This window comes from Panthera leo, chromosome E1 (assembly GCF_018350215.1).
Source record: "Panthera leo isolate Ple1 chromosome E1, P.leo_Ple1_pat1.1, whole genome shotgun sequence".
NCBI lineage: Eukaryota > Metazoa > Chordata > Mammalia > Carnivora > Felidae > Panthera > Panthera leo.
The window spans coordinates 39,687,212-39,712,061 of record NC_056692.1 but is presented as its reverse complement, the minus strand read 5'-3'; the positions used below and the strand labels follow the sequence as shown (position 1 = coordinate 39,712,061).

At 54.0% G+C, this 24,850-nt stretch overlaps 5 protein-coding genes across 5 annotated transcripts; all 5 read right to left on the bottom strand.

Annotated features, from left to right (window-relative positions):
• Positions 1–1,264: 1,264 nt before the first annotated feature.
• On the bottom strand, positions 1,265–3,070 carry LOC122207079 (keratin-associated protein 9-1-like). Its single transcript, XM_042916837.1, has one exon. The coding sequence runs from the start codon at positions 2,035–2,037 to the stop codon at positions 1,375–1,377; it is 663 nt and encodes a 220-aa protein (XP_042772771.1). The 5' UTR covers positions 2,038–3,070; the 3' UTR covers positions 1,265–1,374.
• A 2,513-nt stretch (positions 3,071–5,583) lies between these two features.
• LOC122207081 (keratin-associated protein 9-1-like) lies at positions 5,584–7,389 on the bottom strand. The gene has a single exon (XM_042916840.1). The coding sequence runs from the start codon at positions 6,354–6,356 to the stop codon at positions 5,694–5,696; it is 663 nt and encodes a 220-aa protein (XP_042772774.1). The 5' UTR covers positions 6,357–7,389; the 3' UTR covers positions 5,584–5,693.
• Positions 7,390–9,833: 2,444 nt separating this feature from the next.
• LOC122207080 (keratin-associated protein 9-1-like) lies at positions 9,834–11,707 on the bottom strand. The gene has a single exon (XM_042916839.1). It carries the CDS (start codon positions 10,672–10,674, stop codon positions 10,012–10,014), a length of 663 nt encoding a protein of 220 aa, XP_042772773.1. The 5' UTR covers positions 10,675–11,707; the 3' UTR covers positions 9,834–10,011.
• A 2,446-nt stretch (positions 11,708–14,153) lies between these two features.
• On the bottom strand, positions 14,154–16,027 carry LOC122207076 (keratin-associated protein 9-1-like). Its single transcript, XM_042916834.1, has one exon. The coding sequence runs from the start codon at positions 14,992–14,994 to the stop codon at positions 14,332–14,334; it is 663 nt and encodes a 220-aa protein (XP_042772768.1). The 5' UTR covers positions 14,995–16,027; the 3' UTR covers positions 14,154–14,331.
• A 2,515-nt stretch (positions 16,028–18,542) lies between these two features.
• LOC122207073 (keratin-associated protein 9-2-like) lies at positions 18,543–24,013 on the bottom strand. Its single transcript, XM_042916826.1, is given in 4 exon segments — positions 18,543–19,072; positions 22,885–23,072; positions 23,173–23,200; positions 23,322–24,013. Coding segments are annotated over 4 exon segments (825 nt in total). The 5' UTR covers positions 23,512–24,013; the 3' UTR covers positions 18,543–18,653.
• Positions 24,014–24,850: the final 837 nt, after the last annotated feature.

Below are 24,850 nucleotides of genomic sequence, written 5' to 3'. Positions count from 1 at the left end.
TTGCTCACACTTCCTCCACAATATACCAGAGCTTATTCTGTTTCCTTAGATGGTTCAGAGCTCATGGATTACTCAAAGTCCTACATGCCCATTGCACGATCTCTCTGGCCCTGACACCATGCTTCATCAACTCTCTGGGCAGCATTTTGATCACGATGACAAACTGCCTTACAGGAGGGGAGAGACATAGGTTTGGCCGAAAATCACAAGATGCCATTTTACTATATCCCATTAGGTCCTGGGGACAAGGAGGCCAAACAAGAATGTGATTTCCACGACCCAAACACAAGCGTGTTCAGCTGCCTCTGTTGCTCACGAGGACACCGCAGGCTCACCTGTATGTGAGGCAGAAGAGTGCTGAGGGCCTGGATGCCACCCAAGGCAACAGGAGCATCCTGGGTTCCCCAGGGCTCTAAAGGGCGGGTCCCGCTGTCCTCACGTATGGCTGCTGTGGCTGAGTTGTACGACACTGATGTCTACAACTTAGTGCCAGTGATGGCCCGCCTGTCCCGGAGAATAACACTTGTGCGCTCAAAGAAGGCCTCGGATGGACATCTTGCTGGTGCTGAGACTAAGGGCGTTTGCTACCACGTCTGGAGATCTGAACGTAAGTGCGCTTCAGCAAGCGCCCGAACCACAGTCTTGGATCCGAGTGTGTCCATGTCAGCTGTGGGACACTCCACTGTGAAATCTCCTCAGCTGAAAATGCGCATAATGACTTGTGGAGGACTGTGTGTGGCTCCACACGGACACTGCATGTGATGTAAAATGTACGTACAAAAAACCACAAAGACAATACGGGATTCCAAATGATTAGGGTTTATTAAGAGATACAGGCGAGACTCCCCGCGTCTAGGGAGACATTGAAAGGGAACATGACAGGCAGCAAGAGGCGTACAAGCTTCATGAGTACACCGAGAAAGAAAACATACCCGTGTGGGCTTTCAGCAGTTTCCACGAGTTATCGGTCATTCCTGAGGAGTTGTTGCGCTGACGTATTTAGAGGGACAGGATAAAGTTCTTGACTACGGAGAGCAAACAGAGATCCTAACTCTGTATCAGGTTGGCTGAAGCTGGCACATGACCCAGAGGAAAGAAAGAAGAAGCGAATCAGGGAGAAGCGGTCCACACTTCATCAGGCTGATTCACAAGATGGCAGACAGGCGGAAGAATAACCGAGATGTTGGGGACTGCGGGCTGGCTTTCCGCAACGCTTGGCAGTGACCGATTCCCAAGTGGCAAGTCAGATGGTGGCTCTTGGCGAGGCAATCAGCAGCAGGAAGGCTGGCAGCAGGATCCAGAGCCCTGGGCTAGGCACCCAGGCAGGCAGCAGCAGGTGGGGTGGTAGCAGGTTCTCGTGCAGTACACGGGGGTTCAGCAACCTGGCTGGCAGCAGCGGGACCCACAGCAGTTTTGTCCACAGCCGCTGGACCCACAGCCGCTGGACCCACAACAGCTGGGCTGGCAGCAGGTGGTCCGGCAGCAGGTGGTGCGACAGTAAGTTGGGCAGCAGCAAGGCTGGCAGCAGCTCGACCCACAGCCGCTAGACCCACCGCAGTTGTGTCCACAGCCGCTGGACCCACAGCAGCTGGGCTGGCAGCAGGTGGTCCGGCAGCAGGTGGTGTGACAGCAAGCTGGGCAGCAGCAAGGCTGGCAGCAGCCTGAACCACAGCCGCTAGACCCACCGCCGTTGTGTCCACAGCCGCCACACCCACAGCAGCTGGGCTGGCAGCAGGTGGTCCGGCAGCAGGTGGTGTGACAGCAAGCTGGGCAGCAGCAAGGCTGGCAGCAGCCTGAACCACAGCCGCTAGACCCACCGCCGTTGTGTCCACAGCCGCTACACCCACAGCAGCTGGGCTGGCAGCAGGTGGTCCGGCAGCAGGTGGTGTGACAGCAAGTTGGGCGGCAGCAAGGCTGGCAGCAGCTGGACCCATGGCCGCTGGACCCACAGCCGCTGGGCTGGCAGCAGGTGGTCCGGCAGCAGGTGGTCCTGCAGCACGTAGGCTGGCAGCAAGAGGAGCAGCACGAGTGGGTCATGGTGTCGGGGGTGGAGGGTGGGCGGGTCCTGTCCGGAGGTGAGGTTGTCAGATTCTGGTGCCTCCTCCGGTTCTGGGGCTTTTATGCGCTGGACCCCCGAAGGTTAGGCCAATGGGCAGGACTTTCCTTGTTGGTGTTTACATCGTTTTCCATAGTCACTGGGGGAATCATAAACGAGGAAGCGGTTTCCTAAATGCTGGGAATCGTTACAAAATAAGTGTCTAATGGTTTCCTATTTGAGAATAACTCACAGAAACATTTTCCAACGAGAGGAAGGTGGGCACATCAGCAGCATCGTTCTTGTTTCAGTGATCATGGCATCCATCGTGTGATCACGTTCTGCTGGGGTGGCTAGGGTCACAGCAGTGTTCCCTCCCCAGTCTTTGCCCTTAGACTGAATGTGGATTGCGAGTATCTCTGAGGTGAGGGGCATGATGCGGATATGTTCACTGGGACAAATGTGGTAGATCCCTGAGGCCAGTTCCGTTTCCCCACAGAAGCCGGATTCGAGACTCCCACAGGCATATCTGTCTCCTGTAGCACCCAACCCCACCTGCGTATCTCAGTTCAATCAAAGACCCTTGCGTAGCCGATGTCTGGTGTTTTCTCTGCCACATGGCAAGGCAGAAGCAAAGCAGGTGGGGAGAAGCAGCAGCAGCAGTCTGGGACTAAGCAAGCATCAGTCAATATACGTCCTTGTTGAACAGGACCCCTGATTTTCCTAGGGTCGAATGCTTTCACCCGAGGTGGGGCTTTCAGGGGCATAAAGGCGAGGGCAGGATGGGCAAAACCAGGTGAGTTGGGGACTCTAGCCCTAACCTTGTTAGCTAGCCTCGTCAGTGTCCTCACGTCGCTCATTACATCTTTATTTATGGTTGCTCTTTCTTCTTTCTGTCAGGCTGTCTTTCTTTTTCTGCCTTTCTCCCTTCCTCCCTGCATGCCTGTCCATGCAGGTCCCTTCCTCGCACCGTGCCTTCTTTCCTTCCTTCCTTCCTTCCCTTCATTCTTTAGTTTCTTTCTTTCTTCTCTTCCCTTTCTCCCTCTCTTCCTCCCTCCCCCCTTCCTTCTATGCTTCCTTTCTTCCTCCCTCCCTTCTCCTTTTCCCCCTACTCCTCTCCTCATCCCCCCCATTCATATTCCACCCTCTTCTTCTGTCTCTTCCAATGATTTTCTCCATCCGCCCGGCTAATTAAGAACATAGTGGAATGAATGGTGACAACCATAGTCTGCCAAAGACGTCTGAAGCCACCAAACCTATCTCTTGGGTATTGGTGTGTTTGGGACAACTTCTGCCTACCAGCTCTGCACCTCAATGCCTAAGTGCCCTTTTCACACGCAGCAGAATGTCAGGCTGCCTGAGCATGCTACACGGAGAAAACACACTCAACCCTTGCTTCTGGAGAGTGGGTTTATAAAGACTCCAGCTCCCTCGTGGCTGAAATAAGAGAATCTCAGCCTGTGTGTGTGTGTGTGTGTGTGTGTGCATGTGTGTGTGCATGTGTGTGCATGTGTGTGTGTGCGTGTGTGTGTGTGTGTGTGTGTGTGTGTGCGCACGCGTCTGTGTGCCTGTTTGGAGTTGTACCGTTTCTGAGATACCTTTCAGATTAAAGCTTTGGTTGCAAACTGTGATGCTGGCCTCAAAGTGTTTCTTCCCTGGGACACTTCCCTACACGCGGACCAGTGTGATATGACCTCCCCAAAGAATCCACATTCCTGGACTCTTTACTGAGGAGGAGGAGCTTCTGGAGAACCAAACTCTGACATTCCTTTACCACACTCAGTCTCAATTTCCTCACGTCTACAATGGGAACCGTAATACCTACTTTGCAAATCCCTCCAAGAATTAAAGGGAATGCTCACGAAGGATTTAGTCAACATCCAGCAAATACGCGGAAACATGGGTCGTGTCAGGTTTTCATCTCATTTTGCCAACATCGCGCTCTTGAGAACCAGCAGCGCTAGGCACGTTTGGCCTTGGCAGTCTCTCCAGAGCATCCTGGGTACCTAGTCTCCAATGGTGGCATGTGTCCTGGATAGGGGCCTTCGAAGCTCATCAGAGGTCCCTCCACTGCTCCCAGGAAGTGACCCGGGGCCCTGTCTCCTCTTCCTCTCAGAGCCTGAATCGGCCTCACAGCCCTGAGTGCTGCGTTGGCACCAGTAGTTCAGGACCAGAAGCAGCAGACTTCGTTCCTGACTCCTAGGAATGCCCACGTTGTTGTCTCTTTTTTCTTCCTCACATTCTCCTCACCCCCACGGAGCAGGCATCATTTTTCCCCCCTCGGTTGCTCACACTTCCTCCACAATATACCAGAGCTTATTCTGTTTCCTTAGGTGGTTCAGAGCTCATGGATTACTCAAAGTCCTACATGCCCATTGCACGATCTCTCTGGCCCTGACACCATGCTTCATCAACTCTCTGGGCAGCATTTTGATCACGATGACAAACTGCCTCACAGGAGGGGAGAGACATAGGTTTGGCCGAAAATCACAAGATGCCATTTTACTATATCCCATTAGGTCCTGGGGACAAGGAGGCCAAACAAGAATGTGATTTCCACGACCCAAACACAAGCGTGTTCAGCTGCCTCTGTTGCTCACGAGGACACCGCAGGCTCACCTGTATGTGAGGCAGAAGAGTGCTGAGGGCCTGGATGCCACCCAAGGCAACAGGAGCATCCTGGGTTCCCCAGGGCTCTAAAGGGCGGGTCCCGCTGTCCTCACGTATGGCTGCTGTGGCTGAGTTGTACGACACTGATGTCTACAACTTAGTGCCAGTGATGGCCCGCCTGTCCGGGAGAATAACACTTGTGCGCTCAAAGAAGGCCTCGGATGGACATCTTGCTGGTGCTGAGACTAAGGGCGTTTGCTACCACGTCTGGAGATCTGAACGTAAGTGCGCTTCAGCAAGCGCCCGAACCACAGTCTTGGATCCGAGCGTGTCCATGTCAGCTGTGGGACACTCCACTGTGAAATCTCCTCAGCTGAAAATGCGCATAATGACTTGTGGAGGACTGTGTGTGGCTCCACACGGACACTGCATGTGATGTAAAATGTACGTACAAAAAACCACAAAGACAATACGGGATTCCAAATGATTAGGGTTTATTAAGAGATACAGGCGAGACTCCCCGCGTCTAGGGAGACATTGAAAGGGAACATGACAGGCAGCAAGAGGCGTACAAGCTTCATGAGTACACCGAGAAAGAAAACATACCCGTGTGGGCTTTCAGCAGTTTCCACGAGTTATAGGTCATTCCTGAGGAGTTGTTGCGCTGACGTATTTAGAGGGACAGGATAAAGTTCTTGACTACGGAGAGCAAACAGAGATCCTAACTCTGTATCAGGTTGGCTGAAGCTGGCACATGACCCAGAGGAAGGAAAGAAGAAGCGAATCAGGGAGAAGCGGTCCACACTTCATCAGGCTGATTCACAAGATGGCAGACAGGCGGAAGAATAACCGAGATGTTGGGGACTGCGGGCTGGCTTTCCGCAACGCCTGGCAGTGACCGATTCCCAAGTGGCAAGTCAGATGGTGGCTCTTGGCGAGGCAATCAGCAGCAGGAAGGCTGGCAGCAGGATCCAGAGCCCTGGGCTAGGCACCCAGGCAGGCAGCAGCAGGTGGGGTGGTAGCAGGTTCTCGTGCAGTACACGGGGGTTCAGCAACCTGGCTGGCAGCAGCGGGACCCACAGCAGTTTTGTCCACAGCCGCTGGACCCACAGCCGCTGGACCCACAACAGCTGGGCTGGCAGCAGGTGGTCCGGCAGCAGGTGGTGCGACAGTAAGTTGGGCAGCAGCAAGGCTGGCAGCAGCTCGACCCACAGCCGCTAGACCCACCGCAGTTGTGTCCACAGCCGCTGGACCCACAGCAGCTGGGCTGGCAGCAGGTGGTCCGGCAGCAGGTGGTGTGACAGCAAGCTGGGCAGCAGCAAGGCTGGCAGCAGCCTGAACCACAGCCGCTAGACCCACCGCCGTTGTGTCCACAGCCGCTACACCCACAGCAGCTGGGCTGGCAGCAGGTGGTCCGGCAGCAGGTGGTGTGACAGCAAGCTGGGCAGCAGCAAGGCTGGCAGCAGCCTGAACCACAGCCGCTAGACCCACCGCCGTTGTGTCCACAGCCGCTACACCCACAGCAGCTGGGCTGGCAGCAGGTGGTCCGGCAGCAGGTGGTGTGACAGCAAGTTGGGCGGCAGCAAGGCTGGCAGCAGCTGGACCCATGGCCGCTGGACCCACAGCCGCTGGGCTGGCAGCAGGTGGTCCGGCAGCAGGTGGTCCTGCAGCACGTAGGCTGGCAGCAAGAGGAGCAGCACGAGTGGGTCATGGTGTCGGGGGTGGAGGGTGGGCGGGTCCTGTCCGGAGGTGAGGTTGTCAGATTCTGGTGCCTCCTCCGGTTCTGGGGCTTTTATGCGCTGGACCCCCGAAGGTTAGGCCAATGGGCAGGACTTTCCTTGTTGGTGTTTACATCGTTTTCCATAGTCACTGGGGGAATCATAAACGAGGAAGCGGTTTCCTAAATGCTGGGAATCGTTACAAAATAAGTGTCTAATGGTTTCCTATTTGAGAATAACTCACAGAAACATTTTCCAACGAGAGGAAGGTGGGCACATCAGCAGCATCGTTCTTGTTTCAGTGATCATGGCATCCATCGTGTGATCACGTTCTGCTGGGGTGGCTAGGGTCACAGCAGTGTTCCCTCCCCAGTCTTTGCCCTTAGACTGAATGTGGATTGCGAGTATCTCTGAGGTGAGGGGCATGATGCGGATATGTTCACTGGGACAAATGTGGTAGATCCCTGAGGCCAGTTCCGTTTCCCCACAGAAGCCGGATTCGAGACTCCCACAGGCATATCTGTCTCCTGTAGCACCCAACCCCACCTGCGTATCTCAGTTCAATCAAAGACCCTTGCGTAGCCGATGTCTGGTGTTTTCTCTGCCACATGGCAAGGCAGAAGCAAAGCAGGTGGGGAGAAGCAGCAGCAGCAGTCTGGGACTAAGCAAGCATCAGTCAATATACGTCCTTGTTGAACAGGACCCCTGATTTTCCTAGGGTCGAATGCTTTCACCCGAGGTGGGGCTTTCAGGGGCATAAAGGCGGGGGCAGGATGGGCAAAACCAGGTGAGTTGGGGACTCTAGCCCTAACCTTGTTAGCTAGCCTCGTCAGTGTCCTCACGTCGCTCATTACATCTTTATTTATGGTTGCTCTTTCTTCTTTCTGTCAGGCTGTCTTTCTTTTTCTGCCTTTCTCCCTTCCTCCCTGCATGCCTGTCCATGCAGGTCCCTTCCTCGCACCGTGCCTTCTTTCCTTCCTTCCTTCCTTCCCTTCATTCTTTAGTTTCTTTCTTTCTTCTCTTCCCTTTCTCCCTCTCTTCCTCCCTCCCCCCTTCCTTCTATGCTTCCTTTCTTCCTCCCTCCCTTCTCCTTTTCCCCCTACTCCTCTCCTCATCCCCCCCCATTCATATTCCACCCTCTTCTTCTGTCTCTTCCAATGATTTTCTCCATCCGCCCGGCTAATTAAGAACATAGTGGAATGAATGGTGACAACCATAGTCTGCCAAAGACGTCTGAAGCCACCAAACCTATCTCTTGGGTATTGGTGTGTTTGGGACAACTTCTGCCTACCAGCTCTGCACCTCAATGCCTAAGTGCCCTTTTCACACGCAGCAGAATGTCAGGCTGCCTGAGCATGCTACACGGAGAAAACACACTCAACCCTTGCTTCTGGAGCGTGGGTTTATAAAGACTCCAGCTCCCTCGTGGCTGAAATAAGAGAATCTCAGCCTGTGTGTGTGTGTGTGTGTGTGTGTGCATGTGTGTGTGCATGTGTGTGTGTGTGCGCGCGCGTGTGTGTGTGTGTGTGTGTGTGTGTGTGCGCACGCGTCTGTGTGCCTGTTTGGAGTTGTACCGTTTCTGAGATACCTTTCAGATTAAAGCTTTGGTTGCAAACTGTGATGCTGGCCTCAAAGTGTTTCTTCCCTGGGACACTTCCCTACACGCGGACCAGTGTGATATGACCTCCCCAAAGAATCCACATTCCTGGACTCTTTACTGAGGAGGAGGAGCTTCTGGAGAACCAAACTCTGACATTCCTTTACCACACTCAGTCTCAATTTCCTCACGTCTACAATGGGAACCGTAATACCTACTTTGCAAATCCCTCCAAGAATTAAAGGGAATGCTCACGAAGGATTTAGTCAACATCCAGCAAATACGCGGAAACATGGGTCGTGTCAGGTTTTCATCTCATTTTGCCAACATCGCGCTCTTGAGAACCAGCAGCGCTAGGCACGTTTGGCCTTGGCAGTCTCTCCAGAGCATCCTGGGTACCTAGTCTCCAATGGTGGCATGTGTCCTGGATAGGGGCCTTCGAAGCTCATCAGAGGTCCCTCCACTGCTCCCAGGAAGTGACCCGGGGCCCTGTCTCCTCTTCCTCTCAGAGCCTGAATCGGCCTCACAGCCCTGAGTGCTGCGTTGGCACCAGTAGTTCAGGACCAGAAGCAGCAGACTTCGTTCCTGACTCCTAGGAATGCCCACGTTGTTGTCTCTTTTTTCTTCCTCACATTCTCCTCACCCCCACGGAGCAGGCATCATTTTTCCCCCCTCGGTTGCTCACACTTCCTCCACAATATACCAGAGCTTATTCTGTTTCCTTAGGTGGTTCAGAGCTCATGGATTACTCAAAGTCCTACATGCCCATTGCACGATCTCTCTGGCCCTGACACCATGCTTCATCAACTCTCTGGGCAGCATTTTGATCACGATGACAAACTGCCTCACAGGAGGGGAGAGACATAGGTTTGGCCGAAAATCACAAGATGCCATTTTACTATATCCCATTAGGTCCTGGGGACAAGGAGGCCAAACAAGAATGTGATTTCCACGACCCAAACACAAGCGTGTTCAGCTGCCTCTGTTGCTCACGAGGACACCGCAGGCTCACCTGTATGTGAGGCAGAAGAGTGCTGAGGGCCTGGATGCCACCCAAGGCAACAGGAGCATCCTGGGTTCCCCAGGGCTCTAAAGGGCGGGTCCCGCTGTCCTCACGTATGGCTGCTGTGGCTGAGTTGTACGACACTGATGTCTACAACTTAGTGCCAGTGATGGCCCGCCTGTCCGGGAGAATAACACTTGTGCGCTCAAAGAAGGCCTCGGATGGACATCTTGCTGGTGCTGAGACTAAGGGCGTTTGCTACCACGTCTGGAGATCTGAACGTAAGTGCGCTTCAGCAAGCGCCCGAACCACAGTCTTGGATCCGAGCGTGTCCATGTCAGCTGTGGGACACTCCACTGTGAAATCTCCTCAGCTGAAAATGCGCATAATGACTTGTGGAGGACTGTGTGTGGCTCCACACGGACACTGCATGTGATGTAAAATGTACGTACAAAAAACCACAAAGACAATACGGGATTCCAAATGATTAGGGTTTATTAAGAGATACAGGCGAGACTCCCCGCGTCTAGGGAGACATTGAAAGGGAACATGACAGGCAGCAAGAGGCGTACAAGCTTCATGAGTACACCGAGAAAGAAAACATACCCGTGTGGGCTTTCAGCAGTTTCCACGAGTTATAGGTCATTCCTGAGGAGTTGTTGCGCTGACGTATTTAGAGGGACAGGATAAAGTTCTTGACTACGGAGAGCAAACAGAGATCCTAACTCTGTATCAGGTTGGCTGAAGCTGGCACATGACCCAGAGGAAGGAAAGAAGAAGCGAATCAGGGAGAAGCGGTCCACACTTCATCAGGCTGATTCACAAGATGGCAGACAGGCGGAAGAATAACCGAGATGTTGGGGACTGCGGGCTGGCTTTCCGCAACGCCTGGCAGTGACCGATTCCCAAGTGGCCAGTCAGATGGTGGCTCTTGGCGAGGCAATCAGCAGCAGGAAGGCTGGCAGCAGGATCCAGAGCCCTGGGCTAGGCACCCAGGCAGGCAGCAGCAGGTGGGGTGGTAGCAGGTTCTCGTGCAGTACACGGGGGTTCAGCAACCTGGCTGGCAGCAGCGGGACCCACAGCAGTTTTGTCCACAGCCGCTGGACCCACAGCCGCTGGACCCACAACAGCTGGGCTGGCAGCAGGTGGTCCGGCAGCAGGTGGTGCGACAGTAAGTTGGGCAGCAGCAAGGCTGGCAGCAGCTCGACCCACAGCCGCTAGACCCACCGCAGTTGTGTCCACAGCCGCTGGACCCACAGCAGCTGGGCTGGCAGCAGGTGGTCCGGCAGCAGGTGGTGTGACAGCAAGCTGGGCAGCAGCAAGGCTGGCAGCAGCCTGAACCACAGCCGCTAGACCCACCGCCGTTGTGTCCACAGCCGCTACACCCACAGCAGCTGGGCTGGCAGCAGGTGGTCCGGCAGCAGGTGGTGTGACAGCAAGCTGGGCAGCAGCAAGGCTGGCAGCAGCCTGAACCACAGCCGCTAGACCCACCGCCGTTGTGTCCACAGCCGCTACACCCACAGCAGCTGGGCTGGCAGCAGGTGGTCCGGCAGCAGGTGGTGTGACAGCAAGTTGGGCGGCAGCAAGGCTGGCAGCAGCTGGACCCATGGCCGCTGGACCCACAGCCGCTGGGCTGGCAGCAGGTGGTCCGGCAGCAGGTGGTCCTGCAGCACGTAGGCTGGCAGCAAGAGGAGCAGCACGAGTGGGTCATGGTGTCGGGGGTGGAGGGTGGGCGGGTCCTGTCCGGAGGTGAGGTTGTCAGATTCTGGTGCCTCCTCCGGTTCTGGGGCTTTTATGCGCTGGACCCCCGAAGGTTAGGCCAATGGGCAGGACTTTCCTTGTTGGTGTTTACATCGTTTTCCATAGTCACTGGGGGAATCATAAACGAGGAAGCGGTTTCCTAAATGCTGGGAATCGTTACAAAATAAGTGTCTAATGGTTTCCTATTTGAGAATAACTCACAGAAACATTTTCCAACGAGAGGAAGGTGGGCACATCAGCAGCATCGTTCTTGTTTCAGTGATCATGGCATCCATCGTGTGATCACGTTCTGCTGGGGTGGCTAGGGTCACAGCAGTGTTCCCTCCCCAGTCTTTGCCCTTAGACTGAATGTGGATTGCGAGTATCTCTGAGGTGAGGGGCATGATGCGGATATGTTCACTGGGACAAATGTGGTAGATCCCTGAGGCCAGTTCCGTTTCCCCACAGAAGCCGGATTCGAGACTCCCACAGGCATATCTGTCTCCTGTAGCACCCAACCCCACCTGCGTATCTCAGTTCAATCAAAGACCCTTGCGTAGCCGATGTCTGGTGTTTTCTCTGCCACATGGCAAGGCAGAAGCAAAGCAGGTGGGGAGAAGCAGCAGCAGCAGTCTGGGACTAAGCAAGCATCAGTCAATATACGTCCTTGTTGAACAGGACCCCTGATTTTCCTAGGGTCGAATGCTTTCACCCGAGGTGGGGCTTTCAGGGGCATAAAGGCGGGGGCAGGATGGGCAAAACCAGGTGAGTTGGGGACTCTAGCCCTAACCTTGTTAGCTAGCCTCGTCAGTGTCCTCACGTCGCTCATTACATCTTTATTTATGGTTGCTCTTTCTTCTTTCTGTCAGGCTGTCTTTCTTTTTCTGCCTTTCTCCCTTCCTCCCTGCATGCCTGTCCATGCAGGTCCCTTCCTCGCACCGTGCCTTCTTTCCTTCCTTCCTTCCTTCCCTTCATTCTTTAGTTTCTTTCTTTCTTCTCTTCCCTTTCTCCCTCTCTTCCTCCCTCCCCCCTTCCTTCTATGCTTCCTTTCTTCCTCCCTCCCTTCTCCTTTTCCCCCTACTCCTCTCCTCATCCCCCCCCCCATTCATATTCCACCCTCTTCTTCTGTCTCTTCCAATGATTTTCTCCATCCGCCCGGCTAATTAAGAACATAGTGGAATGAATGGTGACAACCATAGTCTGCCAAAGACGTCTGAAGCCACCAAACCTATCTCTTGGGTATTGGTGTGTTTGGGACAACTTCTGCCTACCAGCTCTGCACCTCAATGCCTAAGTGCCCTTTTCACACGCAGCAGAATGTCAGGCTGCCTGAGCATGCTACACGGAGAAAACACACTCAACCCTTGCTTCTGGAGCGTGGGTTTATAAAGACTCCAGCTCCCTCGTGGCTGAAATAAGAGAATCTCAGCCTGTGTGTGTGTGTGTGTGTGTGTGCATGTGTGTGTGCATGTGTGTGTGCATGTGTGTGTGCGTGTGTGTGTGTGTGTGTGTGTGTGTGTGCGCACGCGTCTGTGTGCCTGTTTGGAGTTGTACCGTTTCTGAGATACCTTTCAGATTAAAGCTTTGGTTGCAAACTGTGATGCTGGCCTCAAAGTGTTTCTTCCCTGGGACACTTCCCTACACGCGGACCAGTGTGATATGACCTCCCCAAAGAATCCACATTCCTGGACTCTTTACTGAGGAGGAGGAGCTTCTGGAGAACCAAACTCTGACATTCCTTTACCACACTCAGTCTCAATTTCCTCACGTCTACAATGGGAACCGTAATACCTACTTTGCAAATCCCTCCAAGAATTAAAGGGAATGCTCACGAAGGATTTAGTCAACATCCAGCAAATACGCGGAAACATGGGTCGTGTCAGGTTTTCATCTCATTTTGCCAACATCGCGCTCTTGAGAACCAGCAGCGCTAGGCACGTTTGGCCTTGGCAGTCTCTCCAGAGCATCCTGGGTACCTAGTCTCCAATGGTGGCATGTGTCCTGGATAGGGGCCTTCGAAGCTCATCAGAGGTCCCTCCACTGCTCCCAGGAAGTGACCCGGGGCCCTGTCTCCTCTTCCTCTCAGAGCCTGAATCGGCCTCACAGCCCTGAGTGCTGCGTTGGCACCAGTAGTTCAGGACCAGAAGCAGCAGACTTCGTTCCTGACTCCTAGGAATGCCCACGTTGTTGTCTCTTTTTTCTTCCTCACATTCTCCTCACCCCCACGGAGCAGGCATCATTTTTCCCCCCTCGGTTGCTCACACTTCCTCCACAATATACCAGAGCTTATTCTGTTTCCTTAGGTGGTTCAGAGCTCATGGATTACTCAAAGTCCTACATGCCCATTGCACGATCTCTCTGGCCCTGACACCATGCTTCATCAACTCTCTGGGCAGCATTTTGATCACGATGACAAACTGCCTCACAGGAGGGGAGAGACATAGGTTTGGCCGAAAATCACAAGATGCCATTTTACTATATCCCATTAGGTCCTGGGGACAAGGAGGCCAAACAAGAATGTGATTTCCACGACCCAAACACAAGCGTGTTCAGCTGCCTCTGTTGCTCACGAGGACACCGCAGGCTCACCTGTATGTGAGGCAGAAGAGTGCTGAGGGCCTGGATGCCACCCAAGGCAACAGGAGCATCCTGGGTTCCCCAGGGCTCTAAAGGGCGGGTCCCGCTGTCCTCACGTATGGCTGCTGTGGCTGAGTTGTACGACACTGATGTCTACAACTTAGTGCCAGTGATGGCCCGCCTGTCCGGGAGAATAACACTTGTGCGCTCAAAGAAGGCCTCGGATGGACATCTTGCTGGTGCTGAGACTAAGGGCGTTTGCTACCACGTCTGGAGATCTGAACGTAAGTGCGCTTCAGCAAGCGCCCGAACCACAGTCTTGGATCCGAGCGTGTCCATGTCAGCTGTGGGACACTCCACTGTGAAATCTCCTCAGCTGAAAATGCGCATAATGACTTGTGGAGGACTGTGTGTGGCTCCACACGGACACTGCATGTGATGTAAAATGTACGTACAAAAAACCACAAAGACAATACGGGATTCCAAATGATTAGGGTTTATTAAGAGATACAGGCGAGACTCCCCGCGTCTAGGGAGACATTGAAAGGGAACATGACAGGCAGCAAGAGGCGTACAAGCTTCATGAGTACACCGAGAAAGAAAACATACCCGTGTGGGCTTTCAGCAGTTTCCACGAGTTATAGGTCATTCCTGAGGAGTTGTTGCGCTGACGTATTTAGAGGGACAGGATAAAGTTCTTGACTACGGAGAGCAAACAGAGATCCTAACTCTGTATCAGGTTGGCTGAAGCTGGCACATGACCCAGAGGAAGGAAAGAAGAAGCGAATCAGGGAGAAGCGGTCCACACTTCATCAGGCTGATTCACAAGATGGCAGACAGGCGGAAGAATAACCGAGATGTTGGGGACTGCGGGCTGGCTTTCCGCAACGCCTGGCAGTGACCGATTCCCAAGTGGCCAGTCAGATGGTGGCTCTTGGCGAGGCAATCAGCAGCAGGAAGGCTGGCAGCAGGATCCAGAGCCCTGGGCTAGGCACCCAGGCAGGCAGCAGCAGGTGGGGTGGTAGCAGGTTCTCGTGCAGTACACGGGGGTTCAGCAACCTGGCTGGCAGCAGCGGGACCCACAGCAGTTTTGTCCACAGCCGCTGGACCCACAGCCGCTGGACCCACAACAGCTGGGCTGGCAGCAGGTGGTCCGGCAGCAGGTGGTGCGACAGTAAGTTGGGCAGCAGCAAGGCTGGCAGCAGCTCGACCCACAGCCGCTAGACCCACCGCAGTTGTGTCCACAGCCGCTGGACCCACAGCAGCTGGGCTGGCAGCAGGTGGTCCGGCAGCAGGTGGTGTGACAGCAAGCTGGGCAGCAGCAAGGCTGGCAGCAGCCTGAACCACAGCCGCTAGACCCACCGCCGTTGTGTCCACAGCCGCTACACCCACAGCAGCTGGGCTGGCAGCAGGTGGTCCGGCAGCAGGTGGTGTGACAGCAAGCTGGGCAGCAGCAAGGCTGGCAGCAGCCTGAACCACAGCCGCTAGACCCACCGCCGTTGTGTCCACAGCCGCTACACCCACAGCAGCTGGGCTGGCAGCAGGTGGTCCGGCAGCAGGTGGTGTGACAGCAAGTTGGGCGGCAGCAAGGCTGGCAGCAGCTGGACCCATGGCCGCTGGACCCACAGCCGCTGGGCTGGCAGCAGGTGGTCCGGCAGCAGGTGGTCCTGCAGCACGTAGGCTGGCAGCAAGAGGAGCAGCACGAGTGGGTCATGGTGTCGGGGGTGGAGGGTGGGCGGGTCCTGTCCGGAGGTGAGGTTGTCAGATTCTGGTGCCTCCTCCGGTTCTGGGGCTTTTATGCGCTGGACCCCCGAAGGTTAGGCCAATGGGCAGGACTTTCCTTGTTGGTGTTTACATCGTTTTCCATAGTCACTGGGGGAATCATAAACGAGGAAGCGGTTTCCTAAATGCTGGGAATCGTTACAAAATAAGTGTCTAATGGTTTCCTATTTGAGAATAACTCACAGAAACATTTTCCAACGAGAGGAAGGTGGGCACATCAGCAGCATCGTTCTTGTTTCAGTGATCATGGCATCCATCGTGTGATCACGTTCTGCTGGGGTGGCTAGGGTCACAGCAGTGTTCCCTCCCCAGTCTTTGCCCTTAGACTGAATGTGGATTGCGAGTATCTCTGAGGTGAGGGGCATGATGCGGATATGTTCACTGGGACAAATGTGGTAGATCCCTGAGGCCAGTTCCGTTTCCCCACAGAAGCCGGATTCGAGACTCCCACAGGCATATCTGTCTCCTGTAGCACCCAACCCCACCTGCGTATCTCAGTTCAATCAAAGACCCTTGCGTAGCCGATGTCTGGTGTTTTCTCTGCCACATGGCAAGGCAGAAGCAAAGCAGGTGGGGAGAAGCAGCAGCAGCAGTCTGGGACTAAGCAAGCATCAGTCAATATACGTCCTTGTTGAACAGGACCCCTGATTTTCCTAGGGTCGAATGCTTTCACCCGAGGTGGGGCTTTCAGGGGCATAAAGGCGGGGGCAGGATGGGCAAAACCAGGTGAGTTGGGGACTCTAGCCCTAACCTTGTTAGCTAGCCTCGTCAGTGTCCTCACGTCGCTCATTACATCTTTATTTATGGTTGCTCTTTCTTCTTTCTGTCAGGCTGTCTTTCTTTTTCTGCCTTTCTCCCTTCCTCCCTGCATGCCTGTCCATGCAGGTCCCTTCCTCGCACCGTGCCTTCTTTCCTTCCTTCCTTCCTTCCCTTCATTCTTTAGTTTCTTTCTTTCTTCTCTTCCCTTTCTCCCTCTCTTCCTCCCTCCCCCCTTCCTTCTATGCTTCCTTTCTTCCTCCCTCCCTTCTCCTTTTCCCCCTACTCCTCTCCTCATCCCCCCCCCCATTCATATTCCACCCTCTTCTTCTGTCTCTTCCAATGATTTTCTCCTTCCGCCCGGCTAATTAAGAACATAGTGGAATGAATGGTGACAACCATAGTCTGCCAAAGACGTCTGAAGCCACCAAACCTATCTCTTGGGTATTGGTGTGTTTGGGACAACTTCTGCCTACCAGCTCTGCACCTCAATGCCTAAGTGCCCTTTTCACACGCAGCAGAATGTCAGGCTGCCTGAGCATGCTACACGGAGAAAACACACTCAACCCTTGCTTCTGGAGCATGGGTTTATAAAGACTCCAGCTCCCTCGTGGCTGAAATAAGAGAATCTCAGCCTGTGTGTGTGTGTGTGTGTGTGTGTGTGTGCATGTGTGTGTGCATGTGTGTGTGCGCGCGCGCGTGTGTGTGTGTGTGTGTGTGTGTGTGTGCGCACGCGTCTGTGTGCCTGTTTGGAGTTGTACCGTTTCTGAGATACCTTTCAGATTAAAGCTTTGGTTGCAAACTGTGATGCTGGCCTCAAAGTGTTTCTTCCCTGGGACACTTCCCTACACGCGGACCAGTGTGATATGACCTCCCCAAAGAATCCACATTCCTGGACTCTTTACTGAGGAGGAGGAGCTTCTGGAGAACCAAACTCTGACATTCCTTTACCACACTCAGTCTCAATTTCCTCACGTCTACAATGGGAACCGTAATACCTACTTTGCAAATCCCTCCAAGAATTAAAGGGAATGCTCACGAAGGATTTAGTCAACATCCAGCAAATACGCGGAAACATGGGTCGTGTCAGGTTTTCATCTCATTTTGCCAACATCGCGCTCTTGAGAACCAGCAGCGCTAGGCACGTTTGGCCTTGGCAGTCTCTCCAGAGCATCCTGGGTACCTAGTCTCCAATGGTGGCATGTGTCCTGGATAGGGGCCTTCGAAGCTCATCAGAGGTCCCTCCACTGCTCCCAGGAAGTGACCCGGGGCCCTGTCTCCTCTTCCTCTCAGAGCCTGAATCGGCCTCACAGCCCTGAGTGCTGCGTTGGCACCAGTAGTTCAGGACCAGAAGCAGCAGACTTCGTTCCTGACTCCTAGGAATGCCCACGTTGTTGTCTCTTTTTTCTTCCTCACATTCTCCTCACCCCCACGGAGCAGGCATCATTTTTCCCCCCTCGGTTGCTCACACTTCCTCCACAATATACCAGAGCTTATTCTGTTTCCTTAGGTGGTTCAGAGCTCATGGATTACTCAAAGTCCTACATGCCCATTGCACGATCTCTCTGGCCCTGACACCATGCTTCATCAACTCTCTGGGCAGCATTTTGATCACGATGACAAACTGCCTCACAGGAGGGGAGAGACATAGGTTTGGCCGAAAATCACAAGATGCCATTTTACTATATCCCATTAGGTCCTGGGGACAAGGAGGCCAAACAAGAATGTGATTTCCACGACCCAAACACAAGCGTGTTCAGCTGCCTCTGTTGCTCACGAGGACACCGCAGGCTCACCTGTATGTGAGGCAGAAGAGTGCTGAGGGCCTGGATGCCACCCAAGGCAACAGGAGCATCCTGGGTTCCCCAGGGCTCTAAAGGGCGGGTCCCGCTGTCCTCACGTATGGCTGCTGCGGCTGAGTTGTACGACACTGATGTCTACAACTTAGTGCCAGTGATGGCCCGCCTGTCCGGGAGAATAACACTTGTGCGCTCAAAGAAGGCCTCGGATGGACATCTTGCTGGTGCTGAGACTAAGGGCGTTTGCTACCACGTCTGGAGATCTGAACGTAAGTGCGCTTCAGCAAGCGCCCGAACCACAGTCTTGGATCCGAGCGTGTCCATGTCAGCTGTGGGACACTCCACTGTGAAATCTCCTCAGCTGAAAATGCGCATAATGACTTGTGGAGGACTGTGTGTGGCTCCACACGGACACTGCATGTGATGTAAAATGTACGTACAAAAAACCACAAAGACAATACGGGATTCCAAATGATTAGGGTTTATTAAGAGATACAGGCGAGACTCCCCGCGTCTAGGGAGACATTGAAAGGGAACATGACAGGCAGCAAGAGGCGTACAAGCTTCATGAGTACACCGAGAAAGAAAACATACCCGTGTGGGCTTTCAGCAGTTTCCACGAGTTATAGGTCATTCCTGAGGAGTTGTTGCGCTGACGTATTTAGAGGGACAGGATAAAGTTCTTGACTACGGAGAGCAAACAGAGATCCTAACTCTGTATCAGGTTGGCTGAAGCTGGCACATGACCCAGAGGAAGGAAAGAAGAAGCGAATCAGGGAGAAGCGGTCCACACTTCATCAGGCTGATTCACAAGATGGCAGACAGGCGGAAGAATAACCGAGATGTTGGGGACTGCGGGCTGGCTTTCCGCAACGCCTGGCAGTGACCGATTCCCAAGTGGCAAGTCAGATGGTGGCTCTTGGCGAGGCAATCAGCAGCAGGAAGGCTGGCAGCAGGATCCAGAGCCCTGGGCTAGGCACCCAGGCAGGCAGCAGCAGGTGGGGTGGTAGCAGGTTCTCGTGCAGTACACGGGGGTTCAGCAACCTGGCTGGCAGCAGCGGGACCCACAGCAGTTTTGTCCACAGCCGCTGGACCCACAGCCGCTGGACCCACAACAGCTGGGCTGGCAGCAGGTGGTCCGGCAGCAGGTGGTGCGACAGTAAGTTGGGCAGCAGCAAGGCTGGCAGCAGCTCGACCCACAGCCGCTAGACCCACCGCAGTTGTGTCCACAGCCGCTGGACCCACAGCAGCTGGGCTGGCAGCAGGTGGTCCGGCAGCAGGTGGTGTGACAGCAAGCTGGGCAGCAGCAAGGCTGGCAGCAGCCTGAACCACAGCCGCTAGACCCACCGCCGTTGTGTCCACAGCCGCTACACCCACAGCAGCTGGGCTGGCAGCAGGTGGTCCGGCAGCAGGTGGTGTGACAGCAAGCTGGGCAGCAGCAAGGCTGGCAGCAGCCTGAACCACAGCCGCTAGACCCACCGCCGTTGTGTCCACAGCCGCTACACCCACAGCAGCTGGGCTGGCAGCAGGTGGTCCGGCAGCAGGTGGTGTGACAGCAAGTTGGGCGGCAGCAAGGCTGGCAGCAGCTGGACCCATGGCCGCTGGACCCACAGCCGCTGGGCTGGCAGCAGGTGGTCCGGCAGCAGGTGGTCCTGCAGCACGTAGGCTGGCAGCAAGAGGAGCAGCACGAGTGGGTCATGGTGTCGGGGGTGGAGGGTGGGCGGGTCCTGTCCGGAGGTGAGGTTGTCAGATTCTGGTGCCTCCTCCGGTTCTGGGGCTTTTATGCGCTGGACCCCCGAAGGTTAGGCCAATGGGCAGGACTTTCCTTGTTGGTGTTTACATCGTTTTCCATAGTCACTGGGGGAATCATAAACGAGGAAGCGGTTTCCTAAATGCTGGGAATCGTTACAAAATAAGTGTCTAATGGTTTCCTATTTGAGAATAACTCACAGAAACATTTTCCAACGAGAGGAAGGTGGGCACATCAGCAGCATCGTTCTTGTTTCAGTGATCATGGCATCCATCGTGTGATCACGTTCTGCTGGGGTGGCTAGGGTCACAGCAGTGTTCCCTCCCCAGTCTTTGCCCTTAGACTGAATGTGGATTGCGAGTATCTCTGAGGTGAGGGGCATGATGCGGATATGTTCACTGGGACAAATGTGGTAGATCCCTGAGGCCAGTTCCGTTTCCCCACAGAAGCCGGATTCGAGACTCCCACAGGCATATCTGTCTCCTGTAGCACCCAACCCCACCTGCGTATCTCAGTTCAATCAAAGACCCTTGCGTAGCCGATGTCTGGTGTTTTCTCTGCCACATGGCAAGGCAGAAGCAAAGCAGGTGGGGAGAAGCAGCAGCAGCAGTCTGGGACTAAGCAAGCATCAGTCAATATACGTCCTTGTTGAACAGGACCCCTGATTTTCCTAGGGTCGAATGCTTTCACCCGAGGTGGGGCTTTCAGGGGCATAAAGGCGGGGGCAGGATGGGCAAAACCAGGTGAGTTGGGGACTCTAGCCCTAACCTTGTTAGCTAGCCTCGTCAGTGTCCTCACGTCGCTCATTACATCTTTATTTATGGTTGCTCTTTCTTTTTTCTGTCAGGCTGTCTTTCTTTTTCTGCCTTTCTCCCTTCCTCCCTGCATGCCTGTCCATGCAGGTCCCTTCCTCGCACCGTGCCTTCTTTCCTTCCTTCCTTCCTTCCCTTCATTCTTTAGTTTCTTTCTTTCTTCTCTTCCCTTTCTCCCTCTCTTCCTCCCTCCCCCCTTCCTTCTATGCTTCCTTTCTTCCTCCCTCCCTTCTCCTTTTCCCCCTACTCCTCTCCTCATCCCCCCCCATTCATATTCCACCCTCTTCTTCTGTCTCTTCCAATGATTTTCTCCATCCGCCCGGCTAATTAAGAACATAGTGGAATGAATGGTGACAACCATAGTCTGCCAAAGACGTCTGAAGCCACCAAACCTATCTCTTGGGTATTGGTGTGTTTGGGACAACTTCTGCCTACCAGCTCTGCACCTCAATGCCTAAGTGCCCTTTTCACACGCAGCAGAATGTCAGGCTGCCTGAGCATGCTACACGGAGAAAACACACTCAACCCTTGCTTCTGGAGCGTGGGTTTATAAAGACTCCAGCTCCCTCGTGGCTGAAATAAGAGAATCTCAGCCTGTGTGTGTGTGTGTGTGTGTGTGCATGTGTGTGTGCATGTGTGTGTGCGCGCGCGCGTGTGTGTGTGTGTGTGTGTGTGTGTGTGCGCACGCGTCTGTGTGCCTGTTTGCGAGTTGTACCGTTTCTGAGATACCTTTCAGATTAAAGCTTTGGTTGCAAACTGTGATGCTGGCCTCAAAGTGTTTCTTCCCTGGGACACTTCCCTACACGCGGACCAGTGTGATATGACCTCCCCAAAGAATCCACATTCCTGGACTCTTTACTGAAGGAGGAGCTTCTGGAGAACCAAACTCTGACATTCCTTTACCACACTCAGTCTCAATTTCCTCACGTCTACAATGGGAACCGTAATACCTACTTTGCAAATCCCTCCAAGAATTAAAGGGAATGCTCACGAAGGATTTAGTCAACATCCAGCAAATACGCGGAAACATGGGTCGTGTCAGGTTTTCATCTCATTTTGCCAACATCGCGCTCTTGAGAACCAGCAGCGGTAGGCACGTTTGGCCTTGGCAGTCTCTCCAGAGCATCCTGGGTACCTAGTCTCCAATGGTGGCATGTGTCCTGGATAGGGGCCTTCGAAGCTCATCAGAGGTCCCTCCACTGCTCCCAGGAAGTGACCCGGGGCCCTGTCTCCTCTTCCTCTCAGAGCCTGAATCGGCCTCACAGCCCTGAGTGCTGCGTTGGCACCAGTAGTTCAGGACCAGAAGCAGCAGACTTCGTTCCTGACTCCTAGGAATGCCCACGTTGTTGTCTCTTTTTTCTTCCTCACATTCTCCTCACCCCCACGGAGCAGGCATCATTTTTCCCCCCTCGGTTGCTCACACTTCCTCCACAATATACCAGAGCTTATTCTGTTTCCTTAGGTGGTTCAGAGCTCATGGATTACTCAAAGTCCTACATGCCCATTGCACGATCTCTCTGGCCCTGACACCATGCTTCATCAACTCTCTGGGCAGCATTTTGATCACGATGACAAACTGCCTCACAGGAGGGGAGAGACATAGGTTTGGCCGAAAATCACAAGATGCCATTTTACTATATCCCATTAGGTCCTGGGGACAAGGAGGCCAAACAAGAATGTGATTTCCACGACCCAAACACAAGCGTGTTCAGCTGCCTCTGTTGCTCACGAGGACACCGCAGGCTCACCTGTATGTGAGGCAGAAGAGTGCTGAGGGCCTGGATGCCACCCAAGGCAACAGGAGCATCCTGGGTTCCCCAGGGCTCTAAAGGGCGGGTCCCGCTGTCCTCACGTATGGCTGCTGCGGCTGAGTTGTACGACACTGATGTCTACAACTTAGTGCCAGTGATGGCCCGCCTGTCCGGGAGAATAACACTTGTGCGCTCAAAGAAGGCCTCGGATGGACATCTTGCTGGTGCTGAGACTAAGGGCGTTTGCTACCACGTCTGGAGATCTGAACGTAAGTGCGCTTCAGCAAGCGCCCGAACCACAGTCTTGGATCCGAGCGTGTCCATGTCAGCTGTGGGACACTCCACTGTGAAATCTCCTCAGCTGAAAATGCGCATAATGACTTGTGGAGGACTGTGTGTGGCTCCACACGGACACTGCATGTGATGTAAAATGTACGTACAAAAAACCACAAAGACAATACGGGATTCCAAATGATTAGGGTTTATTAAGAGATACAGGCGAGACTCCCCGCGTCTAGGGAGACATTGAAAGGGAACATGACAGGCAGCAAGAGGCGTACAAGCTTCATGAGTACACCGAGAAAGAAAACATACCCGTGTGGGCTTTCAGCAGTTTCCACGAGTTATAGGTCATTCCTGAGGAGTTGTTGCGCTGACGTATTTAGAGGGACAGGATAAAGTTCTTGACTACGGAGAGCAAACAGAGATCCTAACTCTGTATCAGGTTGGCTGAAGCTGGCACATGACCCAGAGGAAGGAAAGAAGAAGCGAATCAGGGAGAAGCGGTCCACACTTCATCAGGCTGATTCACAAGATGGCAGACAGGCGGAAGAATAACCGAGATGTTGGGGACTGCGGGCTGGCTTTCCGCAACGCTTGGCAGTGACCGATTCCCAAGTGGCAAGTCAGATGGTGGTTCTTGGCGAGGCAATCAGCAGCAGGAAGGCTGGCAGCAGGATCCAGAGCCCTGGGCTAGGCACCCAGGCAGGCAGCAGCAGGTGGGGTGGTAGCAGGTTCTCGTGCAGTACACGGGGGTTCAGCAACCTGGCTGGCAGCAGCGGGACCCACAGCAGTTTTGTCCACAGCCGCTGGACCCACAGCCGCTGGACCCACAACAGCTGGGCTGGCAGCAGGTGGTGGCAGCAGGTGGTGCGACAGCAAGTTGGGCAGCAGCAAGGCTGGCAGCAGCTCGACCCACAGCCGCTAGACCCACCGCAGTTGTGTCCACAGCCGCTGGACCCACAGCAGCTGGGCTGGCAGCAAGTGGTCCCTACAGCAGGTGGTCCTGCAGCAGGTGGTGTGACAGCAAGTTGGGCGGCAGCAAGGCTGGCAGCAGCTCGACCCACAGCCGCTAGACCCACCGCCGTTGTGTCCACAGCCGCTACACCCACAGCAGCTGGGCTGGCAGCAGGTGGTCCGGCAGCAGGTGGTGTGACAGCAAGTTGGGCGGCAGCAAGGCTGGCAGCAGCTGGACCCACAGCCGCTGGACCCACAGCATGTCGGCTGGCAGCAGGTGGTCCGGCAGCAGGTGGTCCTGCAGCACGTAGGCTGGCAGCAAGAGGAGCAGCACGAGTGGGTCATGGTGTCAGGGGTGGAGGGTGGGCAGGTCCTGTCCGGAGGTGAGGTTGTCAGATTCTGGTCCCTCCTCTGGATCTGGGGCTTTATGCGCTCGACCCCCGAAGTTTAGACCAATGGGAAGGACTTTCCTTGTTGGTGTTTACATCGTTTTCCATAGTCACTTGGGGAATCATAAATGAGGAAGTTGTTTCCTAAATGTCAGGAATCGTTACAAATATGTGTTTAATGGTTTCCTATTTGAGAATAACTCACAGAAACATTTTCCAACGAGAGGAAGGTGGGCATATCAGCAGCATCGTTCTTGTTTCAGTGATCATGGCATCCATCGTGTGATCACGTTTGCTGGGGTGGCTAGGGTCACAGCAGTGTTCCCTCCCCAGTCTTTGCCCTTAGACTGAATGTGGATTGCGAGTATCTCTGAGATGAGGGGCATGATGCTGATATGTTCACTGGGACAAATGTGGTAGATCCCTGAGGCCAGTTCCGTTTCCCCATAGAATCCGGATTCAAGACTCCCACAGGCATATCTGTCTCCTGTAGCACCCAACCCCACCTGCGTATCTCAGTTCAATCAAAGACCCTTGCGTAGCCGATGTCTGGTGTTTTTTCTGCCACATGGCAAGGCAGAAGCAAAGCAGGTGGGGAGAAGCAGCAGCAGCAGTCTGGGACTAAGCAAGCATCAGTCAATATACGTCCTTGTTGAACAGGACCCCCGGTTATACCTAGGATCGAATGCTTTCACAGAATGTGGGGCTTTCAGGGGCAGAAAGGCGGGGGCATTATGGGCAAAACTTGGTGAGTTGGGCACTGTAGTCCTAACCTTGTTAGCTAGCCTCATCAGAATCCTCATGTAGCTGATTACATCTTTATTTATCTTTGCTCTTTCTTTTTTTTGTCAGGCTGTGTTTCTTTTTCTGCCTTTCTCCCTTCCTCCCTGCATGTCTGTCCATGCAGGTTCCTTCCTCCTACCGTGCCTTCTTTCCTTCCCTCCTTCCTTCCTTCATTCTTTAGTTTCTTTCTTCCTTGTCTTCCCTTTGTCCCTCTCTTCCTCCCTCCCTCCTTCCTTCTATGCCTTCTTTCTTCCTCCCTCCCTTCTCCTTTTATTCCTACTTCTTCTCATCCCCCCCCCATTCATATTTCACCATCTTCTTCTGTTTCTTCCAATTACTTTGTCTATCCACCAAGCCAGTTAATAAAATAGTGGGATGAATGTTAAAAACCATGGATTGTCAATGATGTCTTGAATTCACCAAACCTATCTCTTGGGTATTGGTGTGTTTGGGACAACTTCTGCCTACCAGCTCTGACTCCTCAATCCTTGCCTAAGGGCTCTTCATGCACA